Source organism: Bombina bombina, chromosome 9 (assembly GCF_027579735.1).
Source record: "Bombina bombina isolate aBomBom1 chromosome 9, aBomBom1.pri, whole genome shotgun sequence".
NCBI lineage: Eukaryota > Metazoa > Chordata > Amphibia > Anura > Bombinatoridae > Bombina > Bombina bombina.
Window position 1 is genome coordinate 171,082,413 of NC_069507.1, and position 25,621 is coordinate 171,108,033.

General features: G+C 40.6%; 1 protein-coding gene across 2 annotated transcripts in view; it reads left to right on the forward strand.

The window, feature by feature from the left end:
- The window catches only part of FBXW4 (F-box and WD repeat domain containing 4), a 621,158-nt gene that overhangs the window by 537,986 nt on the left and 57,551 nt on the right, over window positions 1-25,621 (forward strand). For both annotated transcript variants that reach the window (XM_053692483.1, XM_053692484.1), the window contains exon 7: window positions 8,711-8,851. In XM_053692483.1, the coding sequence (XP_053548458.1) occupies window positions 8,711-8,851 (141 nt within the window). The remainder of the gene's footprint in view (window positions 1-8,710; window positions 8,852-25,621) is intronic.

Sequence of the window (25,621 nt, forward strand, 5' to 3'; positions counted from 1 at the left end):
CAGGCAGCTGTCTCAGTTTGATTCTACTGCTTTTGATTTAAGTTTTTAAGAAACAATTATTGTGGATTTAGGATTTAATTTCTCAGTGGAAATAGCTGTTATTTTATCCCTCCCTCTCTAGTGACTCTTCTGTGGACTTCCACATCTTGGGTATTTCTATCCTATACGTCACTAGCTCATGGACTCTTCCCAATTACATGAAAGAAAACATAATTTATGTAAGAACTTACCTGATAAATTTATTTCTTTCATATTGGCAAGAGTCCATGAGGCCCACCCTTTTTATGGTGGTTATATTTTGTTTGTATAGAAGCACAATTATATTTCCGGTTCCTCTTTTTGTATGCTTTTTTACTCCTTTTTGTTATCACCTCACTACTTGGCTATTCGTTAAACTGAGTTGTGGGTGTGGTGAGGGGTGTATTTATAGGCATTTGAGGTTTGGGAAACTTTGCCCCCTCCTGGTAGGAATGTATATCTCATACGTCACTAGCTCATGGACTCTTGCCAATATGAAAGATATGAATTTATCAGGTAAGTTCTTACATAAATTATGTTTTTCTGCTGTATCCTAAGGACTATATTGGTAAGAGCAGTAAAGTGAGAATTTTGTGCACACAACCCACCGGCTACATGTAAGTACATATAGTTTATGTATGTTTTGCCACTTCACATTGACTGATGCACAAAGCAGGTTGGATTCTTGTTCTGCTGATGTTTTATACACATGGGTTTAATGTTCAGCAAATGCCTTGCTGGGGACCCTTCAGCGTATTGGAACTGCTATGGGGCTTCAATTATTCACTGTGCAAGGGGTACATTTTTGATGTATGTTGTTGCACATATATACATTTATGTAACGGCTTCTTTAGATTTTCCCTTCCTTACTAAGGCCGGCATCTCAACGTTATTTACAGTCTGGAGCGCTAAGGAGATGCCGGGGCTTGGATACTTAAAGTGAAGGTAAACTTAACCCTACTCCCTCATGGCATAGACTTTTACGATTCTTAAAATAACTAATCCTTGTTCCCAGAGGGGGGGGGGACGACGACACAAGGATTAGTTATTTTAAGAATTGTCATCTGTCAATCAATTAGACAATATGGTGGGCGGGAGAGCTTATCGTCGGAGCGGTAAAAACGTAAAAGTTTGAGAAAATAAATAAATATAAAAAATTTGATGAATTAAACTCTGGCTCATTTTTAAATGCCTAGCCAATGCCATGAGGCAGTAGGGTTAAGTTTACCTTCACTTTAAGTGTGCAAGGGATACATTTTTGATGTATTTTATTGCGTCTATATACATTTGGATAGCGACTTTTTAAAAAATTTTCCCTGGGGCTTGACATTTCAGCATGGGGGGAGGAAGTGTAAACAGCACACCACAGATTACTCTTGGAGTGGAGAAGGTTAATGCCTTTTCGCACCACTATGCATTTAGCGTGCGCTCTCCACCCTTTCCCCTACTTCATTATTATTATTATTATCGGTTATTTGTAGAGCGCCAACAGATTCCGCAGCGCTATTAACAAAGACAGAGTACAACAAAACAATTATAGGGATCAAATGGGTAGAGCGCCCTGCCAAGAGTTGCACTGTTGTAGTCAGCTCTTGAGAAGGTGATCAACAAACAGCTGGACTCTTACAGGCCCATTTATCAAGCTCCGTATGGAGCTTGAAGGGCCGTGTTTCTGGCGAGTCTTCAGACTCGCCAGAAACACAAGTTATGAAGCAGCGGTCTAAAGACCGCTGCTTCATAACCCTGTCCGCCTGCTCTGAGCAGGCGGACAGGAACCGCCGGAAATCAACCCGATCGAATACGATCGGGTTGATTGACAGCTCCCTGCTGGCGGCCGATTGGCCGCGAGTCAGCAGGGGGCGGCGTTGCACCAGCAGCTCTTGTGAGCTGCTGGTGCAATGTTAAATGTGGAGAGCGTATTGCTCTCCGCATTTAGCGAGGTCTTGCGGACCTGATCCGCAGTGTCGGATCAGGTCCGCAAGCCCTTTGATAAATGGGCCCCTTAGGCTTACATGCTAAGGGGGTTCAGGGGATAGCAATGGAGGAGAGGAACTGGTATAAAGAAAGGTTAGCGTAGGTTGTATGCATCCCTGAACAGTAGAGTCTTTAGGGAGCACTTGAAGCTTTTAAAACTAGAAGAGAGTCTTGTGGAGCGAAGCAGAGAGTTCCACAAGATGGGAGCCAGTCTGGAGAAGTCCTGTAAACGGGAGTGTGATGAGGTGACAAGAGAGGAGGAGAGTGGGAGGGAGGGAGGGAGAGTATCTGGAGACAAGGTCTGAGATATAGGGGGAAGCAGTGCAGTTGAGGGCGTTGTATGTCAGAATGAGAATTTTGTGTTTGATCCTAGAGGCAAGAGGAAGCCAGTGAAGGGATTGGCAGAGAGGTGCAGCAGATGAAGAGCGACGTGTAAAGAAGATGAGTCTGGCAGAGGCATTCATTAAGGATTGTAAAGGAGCTAGGCGGTAGGTGGGGAGACCAGAGAGGACAGAGTTGCAGTAATCGAGGCGGGAGAGAATGGGAGAGTGGATTAAAATCTTAGTTGTGTCTTGTGTAAGGAAGTGTCTAATTTTAGAGATGTTTTTAAGGTGGAATGTTTTTAAGGATACACTGTCACTGTTGGTGCTGAAGGGGTTAAGACCCTATACCAATAGCAGGGGTGGGAGCGCTTATCTAGATAGAGGGATTCTAATCATCTCAATATCATTTTGGGAAATGCTGTTCTTATAAGTATAAGATGTGAATCATATTCACTTGTCAATAACGTTATTGCTGTACATACTTAGATTAAGGGGAAACGTTTGCTTTATTCACAACAGTGTTATATGTTATATTCTCCTGTTTCCTACTCTTATTGATACACACACTTAGGATTTCCTACTGTGTTCCATTTATTTTCTTCACACTTAAAATGATAGTAATCTCTCCCCTTTATAAACACAGATCCAGAATGTTAGTAATATTTTAGATGAAGTTTAATTCATCAGTTGTAATGAAGTTGCGCTATAACTTACCTTTTAATATAGATATGAAATTCAAATACCCTTCTTCAAAACTAAATTTCTTTCATACAGGTGATGAGAGTCCATGATTCATTACTTATGGGAATTACCCTTCTCTACCAGTAGGAGGAGGCAAAAAATCCCAAACCCCAGTCTTAACTTTGCCTTTGCTGGAGGTGGTTTAAGAATGAAGATGTGAGTTTTGATTCTTCAGAGATAGGGGTTTTCAGTCTATATTGAGGCCCAGTTCCCCTCAGAGTACAGTGCTTGTCAGAGGGATGTGTTTGGGGTGGGTATGGCTATGTAGGTATATAGATTTTTAAATTCCTAGATGCTGAATTTTTACCATGTATATTTTTAGTAGCAATATAATATACTATGTGTTTTCACAAGGAGACTCCTGTTAAAGTAGCTGCTTTTATCGTTTGTGTCCAGGGCTGAAGGACATGGTATTGGTTTTCCCTGTTTTTGTCTCAGGGCTGAACTTGATCTTTTATGCCATAGAATAAAGGTTTTTTTATGTGTTTATTTTAGGCTCAAGAATTCTAGACTGTATTATAAGGGTGCTTGTTCTCAAATTGGAAGCAATTTGTATTAGGACCTATAACTGCACATACTATTCACTAGGATTACCTTTGTTTGCTCTGGTTGGCATTCTTAGATGTTCACTGTTTGTTGTCGTCTTTCTGTTTGATTTGGCTGCAGCTCCTTTTTTTGATAAGGTTCTAAGAGCATTTTGGACGGTAATCAGTGTTTAGGGGATCTTAATTGTCCCTTATCAGGCTGTTGTTTTGTGTGTCTGTCCTGGAATCCTGTTTCTTTTCCATCAGAAGCTCACTGAATTTGCGACCCTTTTTTTCTGTTTTGGCACAATCTTTGGTTAGAGATTATTTGCAATTGGTTTAGAAGATTACTTTTTATTTGACTGTTTTTTTCTCGTAGAGCATAGGAATCTGGGGTCCTCTAGAGACCTTTTTTTTTTTTAGAACTTCGTACTGTTCTTTTAGCTTTTAATCCTGGTCCCTCTTGGAAGGGGAAAAAATAAATAAATTTATCTTTGTATTTTTTGTAGGCCTCATTCGCCTCTTCATCGGCGGTCAGACATCTTATCTTAAAGGGACACTGAACCCAATTTTTTTCTTTCGTGATTCAGATAGAGCATGCAATTTTAAGCAACTTTCTAATTTACTCCTAATTGTCTTCATTCTCCTGGTATCTTTATTTGAAAAGCAAGAATGTAAGTTTAGATGCCGTCCCCTTTTTGGATGAACAACCTTGGTTGTTCTTGCTGATTAGTGGATAAATTCACCCACCAATTAAAAAATGCTGTCCAGTGATTCTGAACCAACAGTTGTCTAGCTCCTTAGCTTAGATGCCTTCTTTTTCAAATACAGATGGCAAGAGAACGAAGAAAAATTGATAATAGAAGTTAATTAGAAAGTTGCTTAAAATTGCATGCTCTATCTGATAACAAAAGAAAAAATTTGGGTTCAGCTTCCCTTTAAAGTCCATTTTTGCATCCAGATCTCAAGTCTCTGAACTTGATGGCATGGAAATTGATCGCTTGATCCTTAGACATAGGGGTTTCTCTGATTCTGTGATTGAAACCCTGATTTAGGCTTGTAAACCTGTAACTGAGAAAATCGTGAAGGCTTCTTATTTCATGGTGTTTTAATAATGTTTTTTTGCTGGCATTCTTTCTGAATTCCTAGGATTCTGCAGGTTTTTATGCAGGATGGTCTAGATAAAGGTCTATCTGCCAGATTACTGGGGGGTCTGCTTTTTCAGTTAGATTACTAATCTGCCTGATGTTCATTGTTTTGTTCAGGCTCTGGTTCATATTAATGTTATCAAGCCTATATCTCCTCAATAGAATCCTTTTTCTGGTGTTAGGATATTGCAGGTTCCTCTTTTCTGAACCTATGTATAGTCAGGTCATTTATCTACTTTCTTGGAAAGTGTTATTTCTTTTGGCTATTTATTTTGCTAGAAGAGTTACCTTCTGTTTTTTGTGATCTTCCTTATCTGATGTTTCATCAGGATAAGGCTGTTTTTTCGGTCTAAATTTTTATTTCTTTCCTAAGGTGGTTTCTTCAGACAACTTTAGCTGAGAGATTATTGTTCCTTCTTTGTGTCCTTATTCTAGGAATGCTTCTGAGAGATCTTTGCATTACTTGGATATTGTTTGGGCACTTAAATATTTAATTGCTGCTACTAGGTTTTTAGACAAACTTTGTTCTTTCTGATCCTAGGAAGGGTTGGACGACTTATGTTGTTTCTTTAGCCTTTTGGTTAAAACCTTTTGTTTTTCAAAACTTTTTTGGAGTGAGATCTGTCTCCATTGCAGCGTATTTATGCTCGTTCGACTTTCAGGAATAAGGCATCAGTTGATCTAAATTGCTAAGCAGCTATTTGGTCTTCTACATTTTTAGGTTTTTGTTTCTTCTAAAGCAGTCTTTGGTAGAAAGTTTCTTCAGGCAGTTGTCTCAGTTTGATATTTTTTGCCTGTTTATGTATTTATATAATTAAGGAACAATATATTTATTTGAGGTTGTGGATTTAATTTCTTAGTGAAAAAATATGTTTTTTAAAATCCCTCCCTGTTATTACTTGTGGACTCCACATCTTTGGTATTGGTTCCCATGAGTAATGGATCGTGGCCTCTCACCACCTGTATAAATTAAACATAATTTATACTTACCTGATAAATTTATTTATTTCATGGTGGTGAGAGTCCATGAGACGCCACCCTTGCAATTTTTTTTGTTTTTTTGTTAAGCACATCTTTTTTCCCTGCTCCCTTTATGGCTCTTATTCGTTTATCTGACTTCACTTGCTTGGATATACGCTAGACTGAGGTATGTGGGAGGTGGGAGGGGTTTTGTAGAGCTCTTGGGGTTGGGACTCTGCCTCCTCCTAGTGGTAGAGAAGGGTAATTCCCATGAGTAATGGATTGTGGACTCTCGCCACCTTGAAATAAATTAATTTACAAGGTAAGTATAAATTATGTTTTTTCTGTGAACTAACGGTTCTCAGTGCTCTTTCTACAACAAAAGTGTCATATGGGGAGAACGCACATTGGGCAACAATTCAAACGGTTAGCTCACAGAAAAAAATACTACCACCAGTGTATATTATATGTATTTTGCAGGTTTACACAGAAAACATTTTTTGTCTCTTATTTAACTAATGCATCAATTTGACCTTTACCCTGTTAGCAATGACAAATGCAGCTTTAAGTGGAAGATATTTGACGTTAACATTTTTTATTTGTTTTTTGTTTAGTCTTTTTGTTTGTATCTTTATTTTATTTTTAACATGGATCAGGGTCATTATATACTCAGAGCCACAGAATTAGGCAGCGATTTACTTTAATTATTTAAGTAATTTATGATAACAATACAGATTCTAGAATTGTTAATAAAATATTATATTTAATCTGGGGCCTTACATATTGGTTTCAACTTAGACTGTGAAATTAGAATATTGTGAGATATCATATTCTCATCATTTTCAATTTAGCAGCACAGGAATGACATTTTCAGTAAATGACACACTAACTTATTGCATCTAAGAACATTGATGAGATACATTTTTATTTTTTTTTAGATCTTCTTTATTAAATAATAGGCATTCAAACATTCAATTTGTCCTTAGCCTGGTAGCAATAATTCACATGAATTTCAAATGAGTTGACTGTGTTTGACAAAATAATTTTCAAAACGTGTTAAAATTTCTACAAAGAGTAGCAAAAACTCAAACGTATTACTTGAATCGTCATAATGTCTAATAATTTGTCATTTCTCTCTTACATTTCATTAGTACCTAAGCTCAGAGTGATTGTTAAAGCAATTACTGCACTTTTCTGATTGTGGTTGTGCTAATGAGGATTTCTTGACTCCAAATAACGGGATCCATTCCAATCAATTAGAATTCCATTGCAAAGTGCATCAAATTAGTTTTTGTGGGATTTTCACATTCTTAACCATTCCTAAACATTGAAAAACCCTGTAATAACCAATTAATCTAATATGTTTGAAAGGCATTCAGGCCACAAAGACACCCACAATCCCTTGCATGAGGATAATTTATCACCATTCTTTTTTTTTCTTTAAAAAAAAAAAAGAAAATTGCATTTAAATTATTTTTTTTACAGTTTTTAGTCTTTTTATATTTACACTTTTTGAGTCACCAGTTCCTACTCGGCAATTGCAAGAATTCACAGAATATACTTATATGCATTTTGTAATTGCCTGATGGCTGTCAGATGTGGGAGTGGAAATAGATATAACTTTGAAATTTGTCAGAAAAAAAATTACTACTCATTTGAAGTTAAGATTAAGTGCTGTTGTATTGTCTCTGTATCATGCATTTGTTGATTATGCAAATCTATTTTATTAACTGGTCCTTTAAAGGGATAGCCTAGTCAAAATTAAATTTTAATGATTCAGATAGAGCATTCAATTTTAGGCAACTTTCTAATTTACTCCTATTATCAATTTTTATTTGTTCTCTTGCTATCTTTATTTGAATATAAGCTTAGGAGCCGGCCCATTTTTGGTTCAGAACCTGGGTAGCGCTTGCTGATTGGTGGCTACATTTAGACACCAATCAGAAAGTGCTACCCAGGTTCTGAACCAAAAATGGGCGACTCCTTTGCTTACATTCTAGCCTTTTCAAATAAAGATAAAAAAACTAACGAAAAATGATAATATGAGTAAATTAGAAAGTTGCTTAAAATTACATGCTCTATCTGAATCGTGAAAGTTTAATTTTGACTAGACTACTCCTTTAATGTGTGGAGGACAGTGTATAATCATTGCACTCTGTTAATTGTAAAGAGGTAAAGTATTCAAACAGGTGCAAAACGTATAATAGCGTCTATACTCTCCTACCTTTGTTATTACTTTTCACTTTACTGGTAGATTTTTCTAATGCAACTGCGATTTACACTGAACCGCGTTATTTTGGGGCACAGGAAAAGACAAACCTTTTTGCTGAGAAGTGTCCGTACCTTTGCTGTGTACAACTCCAGAGCGTCCTCTCTTACTCGTGCAGTGCGTCTCCGTGTTGCGGGGAGATGACATTACCCCAAGGAATGATTCCCAAAAATCCTTGTCTCCAAGTAATAAATTTAAAAGAATGGGTCACAATATATACTCTGGCAGCAAGATGAAAAAGTTAAAATGTCATCTTTATTTAGTAGATTAAAAAAAGTAACATTGCAGTCCCAGGCTTTCAGGGATCCTTTTTTCATTAAAATGTGTGTATATATATAGTTTTTAAAAAGGGGGGCTTGTACACTATAACATAAAATGTATTGGGGGTGTATAGAAATTTTAGGTTTGTTGTTATGTGTCCATAAAGATCCCCTCCCCAGTAAAAATCCCATGTTTTTACTTTTTAAACTTTTTTTTTTTTTTTTTGAGTGTGGGCTTGATACACATGATTACAACGGATTGGTATATACAACAACGCAGTTAAATGTAGTTGTTGATGTAGGAATATATGCTTTTGGTTTGGGAGGGGGGATTTAACCCATGATGAGAGGATGTCAGCACATTTCCAAACATCTCATTTATTTGAGCTGAGCACAGTCTGCATCTGTTTTGTGGGATAAGACGTTGGACCTTATAAATGTTTCATGGTATACAGGAATATGTGTTTATTCTGGTTTTCCCTCTATATTACAGTGGCAACTTGCTGACCTGTCTTGGAACAGATTACAGAAGAGGGGCTGGAGTTCTAGATGTTTGCTTTGAAACACCATATACCTTGTTATCCTGTGGATATGATACCTTTATAAGATACTGGGACATAAGGGCAAGCACCAGGTATGCTATTTGATGGTATTTTTGATAGGTTATATTAGAAAAATGTTATTATTATATATTGGTGTTGAATAAAAGGCTAAAGCTGTTTGGTTTTTTTTTTTTGCAATGCGGCCTAACTTCAGATACACAGTATTATGCTATGTTTGAACGACCCCTGTACACTATAACTATTTTATGCAATGTAGTTTCATTGTTTATTTTGACCACTATTCATGTATTTAAACTTTTGTATCTTCACTGCCCCTAGATACACTGGAGTGCATTCTGTATGATTAGGAACCCAACCCTGTAGCATTCTACGAAGTGATTGCTTGATCAGTGTAGGAGCTAGTTTCTGTCATTAATAAATCACAGTAAAATAGATAAGATAAACAGACTTTTAAAGTAATCGTTCCCTGGACTACAAAACAATGTATATATTAAAAAAAAAAGACAACCGCTATAAATGTATTTCGTGTAGTTCTTTTGCAGTACAAAGCCCTAAATGAAAAGAAAAAAACAACTAATATTTCACAGAAAAAAACATGCCAAAATCACATCTAGAAGATTGTGGAATTTGTTGTGAGACACCCATCATGACATCAGGGGAGCATCTATATTGTTACTATTCACTTCTTAACGCATAAAACAGGTTTCACCTTGAAGGATACCGGCATCAAACTATTAAAAAACAAAAAACTCCCCTTATAAAATTGTCTTCTCCAACATATACACAAAGAAAATTTAAAAACAGTTAAAGGGACATGAAACCCAAAATTTTTCTTTCACGAATCCGACAGAGCATGCAATTTTAAAAACTTTCTAATTGACATCTATTATCAAATCTTCTTTGTTTTCTTGGTATCTTTTGTTGAAAAGCAAGGGCGTAAGCTCAGGAGCGTGTACATGTCTGGAGCACTATATGGCAGCAATTTAGCAAGAATATTATACATTTGCAAGACCACTATATGGCAGCACTATGTCTTGCTATGTAGTGCTCCCGACACATACCTAGGTATCTCTTCAACAAAGTAGACCACAGGAGCGAAGCAAGTTTGATAATAGAAGTCATTTGGAAACTTTTTTTTTTTTTTTTTAAATTGAAAGATACATTTTATTTCCATATTTTATTTTATTTTTTTTAAAAGTTTTTATTGAAATAAATTACTTTCAGGTAACAAAGATTGTACTTGGAGCACGCAGGCTCCTCCACATCAGGTAAACATTTAGTCCAAACATGTCAAACATTTCAAAGCTGTTATGAATGGAAATTACGTATGATAAACATAATATAATGCTCTACAAAATTAAGTGCATTGATGAGGAGTGGGGAGAGGAAGGGAGAGGGAAGGATAGGGAATAAAGAGGGGAAAGAAGGGGGAAATTAGAATGAAGTGTAGGAGGCAAATAAAAGAAACCTGTCTATGGAATAAGTATTGTAAAGATATCTAACTTGTATTTATCCCAAAATTCGGGGACCAGGTAGTATCGTACCTATTTTGCCTGTCTGCCCAAATCAATTTGAATGGGTCTGAGTTGTTTAAGGTGTGAAAAATAGGTTTCTCCATATTATATATATATGCCATTTAGTTTATTATATATAGCCATTTTGGGGGAGATTCAGTTTTCCATGATTTGGCTATTGCCGCTTTTATAGCTGTCAGTAGGTAAACACACAAATACGCTTGGTGTTTAGGCAAGTTATGTATACCAATATGTAGGAGGGCATTTGCAGGGGTCCTGGGGAGTGCTATGCCCAGACTAGTTAGCGTCCGGAGCAGACATTCCATAATGGTCGTAGCCTAGGGCTCTCCCACCATATGTGTAATGGGTCTCCTCTTTTCCCACATTTACGCCAACATAGAGGCGAGGAGGATTCATACATTTTATTAAGTCTAGAGGGGGTGAGGTACCAATGTGTTAGGCTCTTGTAATATGTTTCGAATAGGGTGACACAGTGTAAGGCTTTCTTAGTAAGGGATATTACATGTTGCCATGTCTGTGGGGGTATAGCTATGTTCAGGGATAGTTCCCTTTTGAGTAAATGAGGGAGCTTGGTCTCAGAGTCTGGGCTTCCTAGCAGAGAGTAGTGGATTGAGAGGGGTCTGTGTAATCTACTGCCTTGTTGCCAGGTTGCCTCCCATGGTGTTCGGGGTCTATGTTGATCGGGTTTAAAACCCCAGCTAAGGAGGAAGCTTTTCAGCCTTGTATATTCATAGATCATGTCTAGGCAAAGTGAGTTTAGCCTGTAATTCTGTGAGTGTTATGAAACGCGAGGTTGGGGAGGTGATCCAGCGGTCTGAGACTGTTCTAATACCAGCTTGGGCCCACCCGTGTGGATGGGAGTCAGGTAATCCTTGGAGAAGTAACTCCCAATATAGCAAGACAGCGCCACACTACTCTATATATGTCTCAGCAACAGCTGTAGGTGTATCAAATGCTAGATAGAGTATACAAATAAAGAAACAAATAAATAAGAAACCAAATGTATGAAAACGTTCAAGTCAATAGTACTTGTTTAAATAGTCCAATTCCAAATCAGATGGAGGGTTTGCAGCTCCTTCCTTGCCCAATGGTGTCTGTTCCCAGGCTTAGGTAAAGGATGTGTCGAAGTTTTTTCTCTAGAAGGAGAAAAGAGAGCGCATCCACGATCTAAGTGCAGTAAATAAGTTCACATTTTATTGAAAGAATAAAGCATATACAGATTTTCACTCACAAAAATGCCCTCAAACATATGAGGTATGTCCGTTCCTTAAAAGATATACACAAAATACCACTCCAGCACAGGTGATCCTCCTTACTGTCCCCCTCCGTGTAAGCCGATTTCCAATACAATCAAGTATCACCGGGGACTTTGACTTAATAGTTATGCTGTGTATTTTGTGTATATCTTTTAAGGAACGGACATACCTCATATGTTTGAGGGCATTTTCTCCAACATAGGTGTGTCCGGTCCACGGCGTCATCCTTACTTGTGGGGATATTCTCTTCCCCAACAGGAAATGGCAAAGAGCCCAGCAAAGCTGGTCACATGATCCCTCCTAGGCTCCGCCTACCCCAGTCATTCTCTTTGCCGTTGTACAGGCAACATCTCCACGGAGATGGCTTAGAGTTTTTTAGTGTTTAACTGTAGTTTTTATTATTCAATCAAGAGTTTGTTATTTTGAAATAGTGCTGGTATGTACTATTTACTCAGAAACAGAAAAGTGATGAAGAATTCTGTTTGTATGAGGAAAATGATTTTAGCAACCGTCACTAAAATCCATGGCTGTTCCACACAGGACTGTTGAGAGCAATTAACTTCAGTTGGGGGAACAGTGAGCAGTCTCTTGCTGCTTGAGGTATGACACATTCTAACAAGACGATGTAATGCTGGAAGCTGTCATTTTCCCTATGGGATCCGGTAAGCCATGTTTATTACGATCGTAAATAAGGGCTTCACAAGGGCTTATTAAGACTGTAGACTTTTTCTGGGCTAAATCGATTCATTATTAAATACATATTTAGCCTTGAGGAATCATTTTATCTGGGTATTTTGATATAATAATATCGGCAGGCACTGTTTTAGACACCTTATTCTTTAGGGGCTTTCCCAAAGCATAGGCAGAGCCTCATTTTCGCGCCGGTGTTGCGCACTTGTTTTTGAGAGGCATGGCATGCAGTCGCATGTGAGAGGAGCTCTGATACTTAGAAAAGACTTTCTGAAGGCGTCATTTGGTATCGTATTCCCCTTTGGGCTTGGTTGGGTCTCAGCAAAGCAGATACCAGGGACTGTAAAGGGGTTAAAGTTCAAAACGGCTCCGGTTCCGTTATTTTAAGGGTTAAAGCTTCCAAATTTGGTGTGCAATACTTTTAAGGCTTTAAGACACTGTGGTGAAAATTTGGTGAATTTTGAACAATTCCTTCATGTTTTTTCGCAATTGCAGTAATAAAGTGTGTTCAGTTTAAAATTTAAAGTGACAGTAACGGTTTTATTTTAAAACGTTTTTTGTACCTTGTTATCAAGTTTATGCCTGTTTAACATGTCTGAACTACCAGATAGACTGTGTTCTGAATGTGGGGAAGCCAGAATTCCTATTCATTTAAATAAATGTGATTTATGTGACAATGACAATGATGCCCAAGATGATTCCTCAAGTGAGGGGAGTAAGCATGGTACTGCATCATTCCCTCCTTCGTCTACACGAGTCTTGCCCACTCAGGAGGCCCCTAGTACATCTAGCGCGCCAATACTCCTTACTATGCAACAATTAACGGCTGTAATGGATAATTCTGTCAAAAACATTTTAGCCAAAATGAACACTTATCAGCGTAAGCGCGACTGCTCTGTTTTAGATACTGAAGAGCATGACGACGCTGATAATAATATTTCTGAAGGGCCCCTAACCCAGTCTGATGGGGCCAGGGAGGTTTTGTCTGAGGGAGAAATTACTGATTCAGGGAACATTTCTCAACAAGCTGAACCTGATGTGATTACATTTAAATTTAAGTTGGAACATCTCCGCATTCTGCTTAAGGAGGTATTATCCACTCTGGATGATTGTGACAAGTTGGTCATCCCAGAGAAACTATGTAAAATGGACAAGTTCCTAGAGGTGCCGGGGCTCCCAGAAGCTTTTCCTATACCCAAGCGGGTGGCGGACATTGTTAATAAAGAATGGGAAAGGCCCGGTATTCCTTTCGTCCCTCCCCCCATATTTAAAAAATTGTTTCCTATGGTCGACCCCAGAAAGGACTTATGGCAGACAGTCCCCAAGGTCGAGGGAGCGGTTTCCACTTTAAACAAACGCACCACTATACCCATAGAGGACAGTTGTGCTTTCAAAGATCCTATGGATAAAAAATTAGAAGGTTTGCTTAAAAAGATGTTTGTTCAGCAGGGTTACCTTCTACAACCAATTTCATGCATTGTCCCTGTCGCTACAGCCGCATGTTTCTGGTTCGATGAGCTGATAAAGGCGGTTGATAGTGATTCTCCTCCTTATGAGGAGATTATGGACAGAATCAATGCTCTCAAATTGGCTAATTCTTTCACCCTAGACGCCACTTTGCAATTGGCTAGGTTAGCGGCTAAGAATTCTGGGTTTGCTATTGTGGCGCGCAGAGCGCTTTGGTTGAAATCTTGGTCGGCTGATGCGTCTTCCAAGAACAAGCTACTTAACATTCCTTTCAAGGGGAAAACGCTGTTTGGCCCTGACTTGAAAGAGATTATCTCTGATATCACTGGGGGTAAGGGCCACGCCCTTCCTCAGGATCGGCCTTTCAAGGCAAAAAATAAACCTAATTTTCGTCCCTTTCGTAGAAACGGACCAGCCCAAGGTGCTACGTCCTCTAAGCAAGAGGGTAATACTTCTCAAGCCAAGCCAGCTTGGAGACCAATGCAAGGCTGGAACAAGGGAAAGCAGGCCAAGAAACCTGCCACTGCTACCAAGACAGCATGAAATGTTGGCCCCCGATCCGGGACCGGATCTGGTGGGGGGCAGACTCTCTCTCTTCGCTCAGGCTTGGGCAAGAGATGTTCTGGATCCTTGGGCGCTAGAAATAGTCTCCCAAGGTTATCTTCTGGAATTCAAGGGACTTCCCCCAAGGGGGAGGTTCCACAGGTCTCAGTTGTCTTCAGACCACATAAAACGACAGGCATTCTTACATTGTGTAGAAGACCTGTTAAGAATGGGAGTGATTCATCCTGTTCCATTAAGAGAACAAGGGATGGGGTTCTACTCCAATCTGTTCATAGTTCCCAAAAAAGAGGGAACGTTCAGACCAATCTTAGATCTCAAGATCTTAAACAAGTTTCTCAAGGTTCCATCGTTCAAGATGGAAACCATTCGAACTATTCTTCCTTCCATCCAGGAAGGTCAATTCATGACCACAGTGGATTTAAAGGATGCGTATCTACATATTCCTATCCACAAGGAACATCATCGGTTCCTAAGGTTCGCATTCCTGGACAAGCATTACCAGTTCGTGGCGCTTCCTTTCGGATTAGCCACTGCTCCAAGGATTTTCACAAAGGTACTAGGGTCCCTTCTAGCTGTGCTAAGACCAAGGGGCATTGCTGTAGTACCTTACTTGGACGACATTCTGATTCAAGCGTCGTCCCTTCCTCAAGCAAAGGCTCACACGGACATTGTCCTGGCCTTTCTCAGATCTCACGGATGGAAAGTGAACGTGGAAAAGAGTTCTCTATCTCCGTCAACAAGGGTTCCCTTCTTGGGAACAATAATAGACTCCTTAGAAATGAGGATTTTTCTGACAGAGGCCAGAAAAACAAAACTTCTAGACTCTTGTCGGATACTTCATTCCGTTCCTCTTCCTTCCATAGCGCAGTGCATGGAAGTGATCGGTTTGATGGTAGCGGCAATGGACATAGTTCCTTTTGCGCGCATTCATCTAAGACCATTACAACTGTGCATGCTCAGTCAGTGGAATGGGGACTATACAGACTTGTCTCCGAAGATACAAGTAAATCAGAGGACCAGAGACTCACTCCGTTGGTGGCTGTCCCTGGACAACCTGTCACAAGGGATGACATTCCGCAGACCGGAGTGGGTCATCGTCACGACCGACGCCAGTCTGATGGGCTGGGGCGCGGTCTGGGGATCCCTGAAAGCTCAGGGTCTTTGGTCTCGGGAAGAATCTCTTCTACCGATAAATATTCTGGAACTGAGAGCGATATTCAATGCTCTCAAGGCTTGGCCTCAGCTAGCGAGGGCCAAGTTCATACGGTTTCAATCAGACAACATGACAACTGTTGCGTACATCAACCATCAGGGGGGAACAAGGAGTTCCCTAGCGATGGAAGAAGTGACCAAAATCATTCTATGGGCGGAGTCTCACTCCTGCCACCTGTCTGCTATCCACATCCCAGGAGTGGAAAATTGGGAAGCGGATTTTCTGAGTCGTCAGACATTGCATCCGGGGGAGTGGGAACTCCATCCGGAAATCTTTGCCCAAGTCACTCAGCTGTGGGGCATTCCAGACATGGATCTGATGGCCTCTCGTCAGAACTTCAAAGCTCCTTGCTACGGGTCCAGATCCAGGGATCCCAAGGCGGCTCTAGTGGATGCACTAGTAGCACCTTGGACCTTCAAACTAGCTTATGTGTTCCCGCCGTTTCCTCTCATCCCCAGGCTGGTAGCCAGGATCAATCAGGAGAGGGCGTCGGTGATCTTGATAGCTCCTGCGTGGCCACGCAGGACTTGGTATGCAGATCTGGTGAATATGTCATCGGCTCCACCTTGGAAGCTACCTTTGAGACGAGACCTTCTTGTTCAGGGTCCGTTCGAACATCCGAATCTGGTTTCACTCCAGCTGACTGCTTGGAGATTGAACGCTTGATCTTATCGAAGCGAGGGTTCTCAGATTCTGTTATCGATACTCTTGTTCAGGCCAGAAAGCCTGTAACTAGAAAGATTTACCACAAAATTTGGAAAAAATATATCTGTTGGTGTGAATCTAAAGGATTCCCTTGGGACAAGGTTAAGATTCCTAAGATTCTATCCTTCCTTCAAGAAGGATTGGAAAAAGGATTATCGGCTAGTTCCCTGAAGGGACAGATTTCTGCCTTGTCTGTGTTACTTCACAAAAAGCTGGCAGCTGTGCCAGATGTGCAAGCCTTTGTTCAGGCTCTGGTTAGAATTAAGCCTGTTTACAAACCTTTGACTCCTCCTTGGAGTCTCAACTTAGTTCTTTCAGTTCTTCAGGGGGTTCCGTTTGAACCCCTACATTCCGTTGATATTAAGTTATTATCTTGGAAAGTTTTGTTTTTAGTTGCGATTTCTTCTGCTAGAAGAGTTTCAGAATTATCTGCTCTGCAGTGTTCTCCTCCTTATCTGGTGTTCCATGCAGATAAGGTGGTTTTACGTACTAAACCTGGTTTTCTTCCAAAAGTTGTTTCTAACAAAAACATTAACCAGGAGATTATCGTACCTTCTCTGTGTCCGAAACCAGTGTCAAAGAAGGAACGTTTGTTGCACAATCTGGATGTTGTTCGCGCTCTAAAATTCTATTTAGATGCTACAAAGGATTTTAGACAAACATCTTCCTTGTTTGTTGTTTATTCCGGTAAAAGGAGAGGTCAAAAAGCAACTTCTACCTCTCTCTCTTTTTGGATTAAAAGCATCATCAGATTGGCTTACGAGACTGCCGGACGGCAGCCTCCCGAAAGAATCACGGCTCATTCCACTAGGGCTGTGGCTTCCACATGGGCCTTCAAGAACGAGGCTTCTGTTGATCAGATATGTAGGGCAGCGACTTGGTCTTCACTGCACACTTTTACCAAATTTTACAAGTTTGATACTTTTGCTTCTTCTGAGGCTATTTTTGGGAGAAAGGTTTTGCAAGCCGTGGTGCCTTCCATTTAGGTGACCTGATTTGCTCCCTCCCTTCATCCGTGTCCTAAAGCTTTGGTATTGGTTCCCACAAGTAAGGATGACGCCGTGGACCGGACACACCTATGTTGGAGAAAACAGAATTTATGTTTACCTGATAAATTACTTTCTCCAACGGTGTGTCCGGTCCACGGCCCGCCCTGGTTTTTTTAATCAGGTCTGATAATTTATTTTCTTTAACTACAGTCACCACGGTACCATATGGTTTCTCCTATGCAAATATTCCTCCTTAACGTCGGTCGAATGACTGGGGTAGGCGGAGCCTAGGAGGGATCATGTGACCAGCTTTGCTGGGCTCTTTGCCATTTCCTGTTGGGGAAGAGAATATCCCCACAAGTAAGGATGACGCCGTGGACCGGACACACCGTTGGAGAAAGTAATTTATCAGGTAAACATAAATTCTGTTTTTGTGAGTGAAAATCTGTAAATCCTTGGAGAAGACCCGATAAGCTACATGTGGGTAGTGCCTCAATTTATCCCACATAGCGAGACATTCCCGTATTATAGGATTACTGATATCTGCGGTTCGCCGAGTGTGTGGGGGGATCCAGATTAGATCAGATAAATATATGTGGTTCGGCAGTGAGGCTTGTTCTATGGTTTTCCATTTACTAGGGGAGTCTTTGGCGCCCCATTGTGATATATGGGTAAGCATCGCTCCTTTATAATATCTTAAAATTGAGGGAGAGGCGATTCCTCCTCTATTGGGAGGACTTTGAAGTATTTTATGTGCTACACTGGGGGGTTTATGTTGCCATATGTATTTTGTAAATTCGCTCTGAAATTGATATAAAAGATATCCTGGAAGTCGAAATGGGAGGCATCTAAAGAGATAGGTAATTTTAGGTAGAAATTACATTTTGAGGGCCGTTAATCTACCTATCCATGATATGTAAGTGTAATCCCATTTATCTTTCAGAGTACGCAACTCAGATAGCAGTGGTAGATAATTTTCTTTAAACGTCTGTGGGATATTATTAGATATTTTAACTCCTAGGTGGGATATGTAAGTATTGGTGCATTGGACTCTATGTTGGGTTTGAGTACCGTTGGAAATTGGGAAGGAGGGGGAGAGGAATCCTAGGCCCTTGACTGTTGCCGAGGGAGTAGAGTAGAGTGCTTGGATCGCCTGAATAATTTGGTCTGGGAAGCCAAAGGTCTTAAGGACCTCCCATAGGTAAGGCCACCGTATACGATCAAAAGCCTTCTCTGCATCTAACGAGATGACAGAGAATGGCCTATTTAGTCTAGTAGACTCTGTACAGATATTTAATAATCGCCTAGTGTTGTCAGGTCCCTCACAGTGCGGAATGAACCCTACTTGATCCAGGTTTATAAGTTGTGGGAGCAATTTAGAGATACGAGTAGCGAGCAACTTAGCATAAATTTTGACATCCAAATTTATTAACGATATTGGTCTATAATTGGAGCAGAGGGATGGGTCTTTTTGTGGTTTGGGTATAGTTATTACTGTGGCTTCTAGGAATTCTCTAGCAAACATACCCTCTTCTCTAGCTTGATTAAAAAATCTTAGGAGAAGTGGGGATAGTTCATGTCTATATGTTTTGTAGAAAGATGCTGTATAGCCATCTGGACCTGGGGCTTTAAGGGCTTTCAAATGTGTTATTACGTGTTTAATTTCTTGAAGTGTGAAGGGAGAAGTAAGTGTTTCCTGATCCTCTAATGTCATTGAGGGGAGATTTAGGTTGTCCAGGAAAAGACGAATACTAGTGGCAGGGACTAATGGGTGATCTGAGGATTTTTCTAACTTGTATAGTTTGGAATAGAATTTCTCAAAGCATATACCTATTTCTTAGGGTTTTCGGTTTATCTGGTTTCCAGATTGGATATGGTGGATTCTTGAGGTGCTTGCCCTATTTTTAAGTTTATTTGCTAATAGTGTATCAGCTTTGTTGCTTTTATGATATGAGATCTGTTTCAGCTTAAATAGGTTTGCTTGGGTACGTTTGAATTCTAATTGGTTAATATGGCTTTTGATCTTTGCAATTTGATCTATGGTACTATCCGAGGGAGTGTTTCTGTTAAGGAATTCTAACCGGCGCAGCTCGATGTGGGATCTAGAGAGGGGGAGACCTGAAAGTTTTTTTAAATGATTTTGTCTCTTGAGTATAAGGCCCCTAAACGTGGCTTTTGCCGCACCCCATAACATGTCATCTCTGACTTGTTTGTTATCATTAGATTGAGAATAAAATAAGATATCCTTTCTGAGTGTTTCCCTAAAAGCAGCGTCTTGAAGGACATGGTGTGGGAGGCGCCAAGAGGGTCTCACATTATTTTGTTCTATTGAATGAAAAGTCACTGTGACAAGGTCGTGATCAGGCCAAGGGCATAGAGAGATGTTATAATGTTTTACCTGGTCAAGGGTGTCTGCTGAGCAGAAAACGTAATCAAGTCTAGAGTAAGTTTTATGAGGATGTGAAAAGTGGGTATAGTCCCTGTGTCTAGGGTGGAGTGATCTCCATATATCGTAGTAATGGTATTGAGCAATAATTTGCCTAAATTTATTGGAAAGTTGTGCCGAGGGAGTAGGATGTTTGGTGCAGGTGGTTTTTTTCCTATCTAGCAATGGGTCCCAGGTCATGTTAAAATCCCCTGCCAGCAGGACTCTACCTATTCTCACCCGGTCCACTTTAAGTAGAATCTTTTTGAGGTATCGAGGCTGGTGTGAGTTAGGGAGGTAAATAGAAACTAAAGTGTGATCAATATGATCCAGTTTACATATTAGTATCACAAACCTGGATTGAGGGTCTTTTAGGACTTGAATTTGTTCATAGGCTATTCTTTTGTGGATTAAGATTGCCGTACCTCTAGCTTTTTTTAAGAAAGAGGTGTATTCAAAGACAGTGTAGTCTTTGGATATTGACCCGGGGGGGATTGTCTAGAGACCAATGTGTCTCTTGTAGGAAAGCCAGATCAAGGTTATGGAATTAGAGCGATCTAGCCAATAGGCTACGCTTGTGTGGTGAATTTAAGCCTCTAACATTATGTGTTAAAATTGTAAGGGGGGGCATAGAAGGCTATAAAAGGAAGTCCGAGTCAGTTTAAGGGTGGGTGGGTAGATAAGGGTAAGCGGTGCGGGAGGTTAGGTAAGGGGTAAAGGAAGGGAATTAGCGAAAATAATCCGCTTTGATGAAGCCCTAGTGTGGGCTACCCTTGGGGGGGGAGAACAATGAACAGAAGCAGGGGTCAGTAGGGCAGACCCTGCTCCGCAGTGAGTATTTAAGCTAAACTGTACCTATAATTGTACTAAACATACATCTACAATTGAACAGTAACATGGTAAACAAACAATACAACTTACAAATCGCCCGCAGGCTCTCTCTATTTAACTTAAGCCGCTGCTGCAAACTGATGAAAGCAGGTGAGTCTTCCAGTTTCAGCAGATCTTTGGTGAGCTCCAGTGTGGGTTATCGACCTTGAGTTTATGGTGGGTTGGTTTTCTGCTCTTTGTTCCTTGATAGACCATTCGGGAGCTGAGGCTCTCAATTTTGGGTAAGCAGGTTGTGATGGTGGGGATTGGTCTGAGTGAAGGCCCCAGGTGGTAAGAAGAGCCATACCTTGAGGGATTGTGGATATTATGTGGCTTTGGTTATTTCTAGTAACCACCAGATTTGTAGGGTGTCCCCAACGATATTTAATATTAGCTTTCCTGAGAGCTAAAGTGATTTGTTGAAAGGTTTTGCGATACTGTAGTGTATGAGTTGATAGGTCAGGTAGGAGTTGTATGTCCTTGAATTTCTCTGGTAAAGTCAGCCTTTTAAATGCAGCTTGCATCCGTTTATCTTTTTAGATGTAACTGTGGAAACAGACAATCACATCTCTTGGTTTGTCAGCAGGAGCGGACCGAGATCTTAAGGCTCTGTGGGCTCTTTCCATTGTATCAGTTAACCCTTCCGGGGAACCCACCAGTTCCATGAACAGTTCTCTCAGATAAGACTGCAGGTCAATAGCCTCTACCGCCTCTGGTATGCCTCTGAACCTGATATTGTTTCTGCGGGATCTGTCTTCTATGTCCGCCATCTTAAATTCAAGTTGAGTCATCTGGTCTGCTAGAGTTTCAGAGTATGTGAGCAGGTTCGTCTGATCGACGACTAGATCATCTTGTTTCCGTTCAAGTGCTTCGACTCTCTCCCCAATCTCTGAAATTTCCATTTTCAGTTCCGCTGAAGATCGTTGGATTTCCTGAGTAATAGAGCGTGTCTGATTGACCAGCATATGTTGCAAAGTTGCCTTTGTAATATAATGGTGTGATGGCGCTTCCGAGCGCATGCTCGAGTGAGAGTCAGCATCCAATGATTCAGGATCACTTAGCTCTTCATTAGGGACTAGGTTGGGTTCTTTTCCTGTTTGTGCAAAGTGGTCATATACAGTCTTTTTGGTTGTAGTGGGGGTCTTCCCCTGTCTCCTGGATCCGTGGGGCATAGTGGAAAGACTGTACAGTGTAGTTGTAGAACCGAGGTTAGTTACTAGCATAGAGCAGGAAAATCAACCTGATGAGATAAGTCACTTAATCGTAAGAGTTTACTAATCTCTCTACGTTTGTTCAAGCTGCAAATAAAAGTTGGTTATCTCTCACTACAAACTAAGACATTTGCATAGTATAAGGAACTCCTAGAATGATCTCAAGGATAAAAAGTACTGTTAGGCAAAGTTAACTGGTTGCAACTACCTAAACTCAAGCTGCGGAGCAGGGATAATTATCACCCTATGAAGTTATGACGTTGTTAAAGGGACAGTCAACACCAGAATTTTTGTTGTTTTAAAAGATAGATAATCCCTTTATTACCCATTCCCCAGTTTTGCATAACCAACACTGTTATATTAATATACTTTTTACATCTGTGATTAACTTGTATCTAAGCATCTTCTGACAGCCCCATGATCACATGACATTTTATTTATTATCTATTGACTTTCATTTTAGCCAATTAGTGCAGTGTCTGCCACAATTCACGGGCGTGCTCACAATGTTATCTATAGGGTTTACCTGAACTAGCTCTCCCCTGCTGTGAAAAGCAAATACAAAAGCATGTGATTAGAGGCAGCCTTCAAGGGCTTAGAAATTATCATATGAGCCTTCCTAGGTCTAGCTTTCAACTAAGAATACCAAAAGAACAAAGCAAAATTGGTGATAAAAGTAAATTGGAAAGTTGTATAAAAATTACATGCCCTATTTGAAACATGAAAGGTTTTTTTGGACTTGACTGTCCCTTTAAGACATCATTCAGTGAACAAAAAATCATAAATTTCCACACAGTATTTAGAATCCAGTTATTAGACCCCTAGCACCTCAGGGACATGTGGGATACGACTATGCAGAAGGGGAAAAGGGTAGTGGAAGTGACCATCCCAGACTAACTGGACCGGAAAGGGTGAGGTGCTAGGGGGATCACAACAACTAAAATTGGTCTGCGAGACACTAGGTGTGTGCTGAAGGTGTGCCTTACTAGTAGGGTGTTTAGGGCAACAATATGATTCTAATTCTAATAGAGAAAACCAGAGGTATGGGTGATAGTGGTGTTCCCCAGAGTAGAGTATTCCTCTTAAGTCTAGAGGATGGGGAATGGAATTAGGCAGAAGTCTGTGGTTGTGCAAATAAAGTGTGGGAGTACCTAGAGGTATATGGTGAGAACGTGATAGTGTGTTTCTATGTGACGGGGAGGTTAGGTCAGCTTATCTGTATATATGAGTTATTGGATTGTGGGTCTGGACTGAGCCGGTAGTATTTAGTTGTGTGCTGAGTTGTTTTTATTAGTTGAAAAATACTATAGTGAGTGTAGGAGACTGGCTGTGAGTGAGTTATAGTTTAGGTGACTATGTTTATGTGTCCAAGTGCGTTTTAATGTAGTGTCTAAGGTATCTTAGTATCTGAGAAAGAGAAGGATGGGTGCTATGAGTAACTGGTGTGAGTATCTCCCACAGATGAATGGGTTAAATACTATGGCGTGAGTGAGTGTTTGGGCCCAAGTAATCAAGTGCCGAAGCCAATTAACTATTACTTAAGTGATGGGTTGTGTCTGGTTAGTCCTAGTAAATGCAGGAATCTAAAATGAGAGGTATAAGTGTCTGAACCAGCAAAATTTGTCCCCTGTCACATTAGCTATACCTCTAATTTTGAAACTAGCAAGGTAACTATATACATAGCAATTACATTGTACATTAAGAAACTTCCAGATGTATAGGACACAAGGCAATAACACAGCTCCCACAGTGTACAGGTAAGAGTTTCTCAAGCTGCCCCAATAGAGCTGTTGAATAATGGAGAGCGGCAGTGTACTCAATTTCAGCTCACAGTGCGAGGGATATAGGCATGGGAGGGTGCCTAGTGGTGCTAGGGAACTAGTGTTGTAGTAGATCAAGTTAGGTCCTCAGCCCCTTTAGCACATGCACAATTTACAATCTGCAAGTTATCTATATGTAAGACAGGTACAGTATATATTCTAGGACAATGCAATAATACAATAAGTAAAATAATGACACAGTCCTCTGGGTGCACAAACCGTTACCTTCCAAATTGTCCCAATAGTGCTGCTGATTATAGGAGAGTGTCTAAAAGTTACACATTGAGTAGTGCCCCAAAAGGTGAGACCTGGGGGGACAGTTACTCAGAATTCACCAGTTAATGCAACAATTAAAGTTTTCTGTAATGTTAGGGTAAAGAGTAAGGCTGGGATGCTCCTCTCTCACGATGCTTGAAAGATATGTGCAGACGGTAACCCTGCTAATGATGTGTTGGCTGGTGGCCAGTGAGAGTTCCTAAATATGAGCAAACGTGGTAGTATACTGCCCAGTATGAGATCTCAATCTGATGGCTTGATACGTAGTTACAGGTTATGTGTCCGTTGTGTAGACAATAATGTAATAACTTGTCTTAGGCTGGCTGTAAGCGCCGTATTTCTGTCAGTCTAAGATATCCTCGCTATTTTCAGCTATCTAGGAAGCAGGGTTCAAGCAGGAGAGGTGTTTTTATGTGCACAAGGCACTCTTACCCTGGTCCGACCTGGTCTGATAGCAGGGGTAGAGCCGATGTAGTAGGCCGCAAAATGGCGGAGATTCGCGCCTAGGAGGTTGTGGCGCACTTTTAAATTATGGATCTACGCCGGGTCCTCACATCAGGTCAGCGGTGATTTTGTGTTGCAGGTCAGGGTGAGTGATTAGCCAGAGGGGAGTACAGGTCCAGATTATGCACTCCTAGCATGGGTAACCGCTCAATGCCTCTCGTCTGAATAGTGAGATAACTGCGGCCTGTTCCGGAGCGGAGCCCCGATCCTCCGGACAGTAGAAGCAAAGAGAAATGTGTCAGTTGACCCAGCGGTCTTGGAGTTCAGGTATTCCCGGTGGAGATACTGCTTGTGTCAGCTTTGTATGGGCTCTGTGGTTTGGTTTTAGGGCCGTAGGCTGACTTCTTGACCCGACGTCGTATCCGCGGCTGTAGGTAGTCTTGCGGCAAGTTGGCGGTCGTCCTCAGGGTAAACACCCGACCTTAAAGGATGGCACAGAGTCTCCTAGAATTCCCCAGAGCGGAGCCCCGACCCTCCGGGGACTTAAGGGCTAAAGCTGTTAAACTGTGAAAAGTTTCTCAGAGTCCGGCGGCTACCTGTGCTTCGCGGGTTGGTAATGAAGCCTGCAGACTTTCACTTTAGTCAAATTTTTTACCACTCAATGTTAGAGTGCTTCTGGCTATTTTAAATGATACATTTTCTCTTCTGCTAAAGAGCTTAGGCTGCCAAATAATGCTTTTAAGTCTAAAAAACAGAGAGAGCTCGCAACTCATGCTGCCATTCTGTTCTGCGGTTAACTTCGCCCCCCGGAAACTTATTTTAAAATGATATGTTCTGTCTGAATCATATCCCTTTAAAGAGAAGTAAAATAAAAATAAAATTGAGATCACTTCATCAGCTTTAAAATAATGAGACATGACAAGATATGATACTTAAAGGGACAGTCAACACCAGAATTGTTGTTGTTTAAAAAGATAGATAATTCCTTTATTACCCATTCCCCAGTTTTGCATAATCAGCACTGTTATATTAATACACTTTTTACCTCTGTAATTACATTATATCTAAGCCTCTGCAGACTGCCCCCCTTATTTCAGTTATTTTGACAGACTTGCATTTTAGCCAATCAGTGCTCACTCCTCTGTAAATTCACATGCGTGAGCTCAATGTTATCTATATGATACACATGAACTAACGCCCTCTAGTGGTGAAACACTGTCAAAATGCATTCAGATTAGAGGCGGCCTTCAAGGTCTAAGAAATTAGCATATGAGCCTACCTAGGTTTAGCTTTCAACTAAGAATACCAAGAGAACAAGGCAAAATTGGTGATAAAAGTAAATTGGAAAGTTGTTTAAAATTACATACCCTATTTGA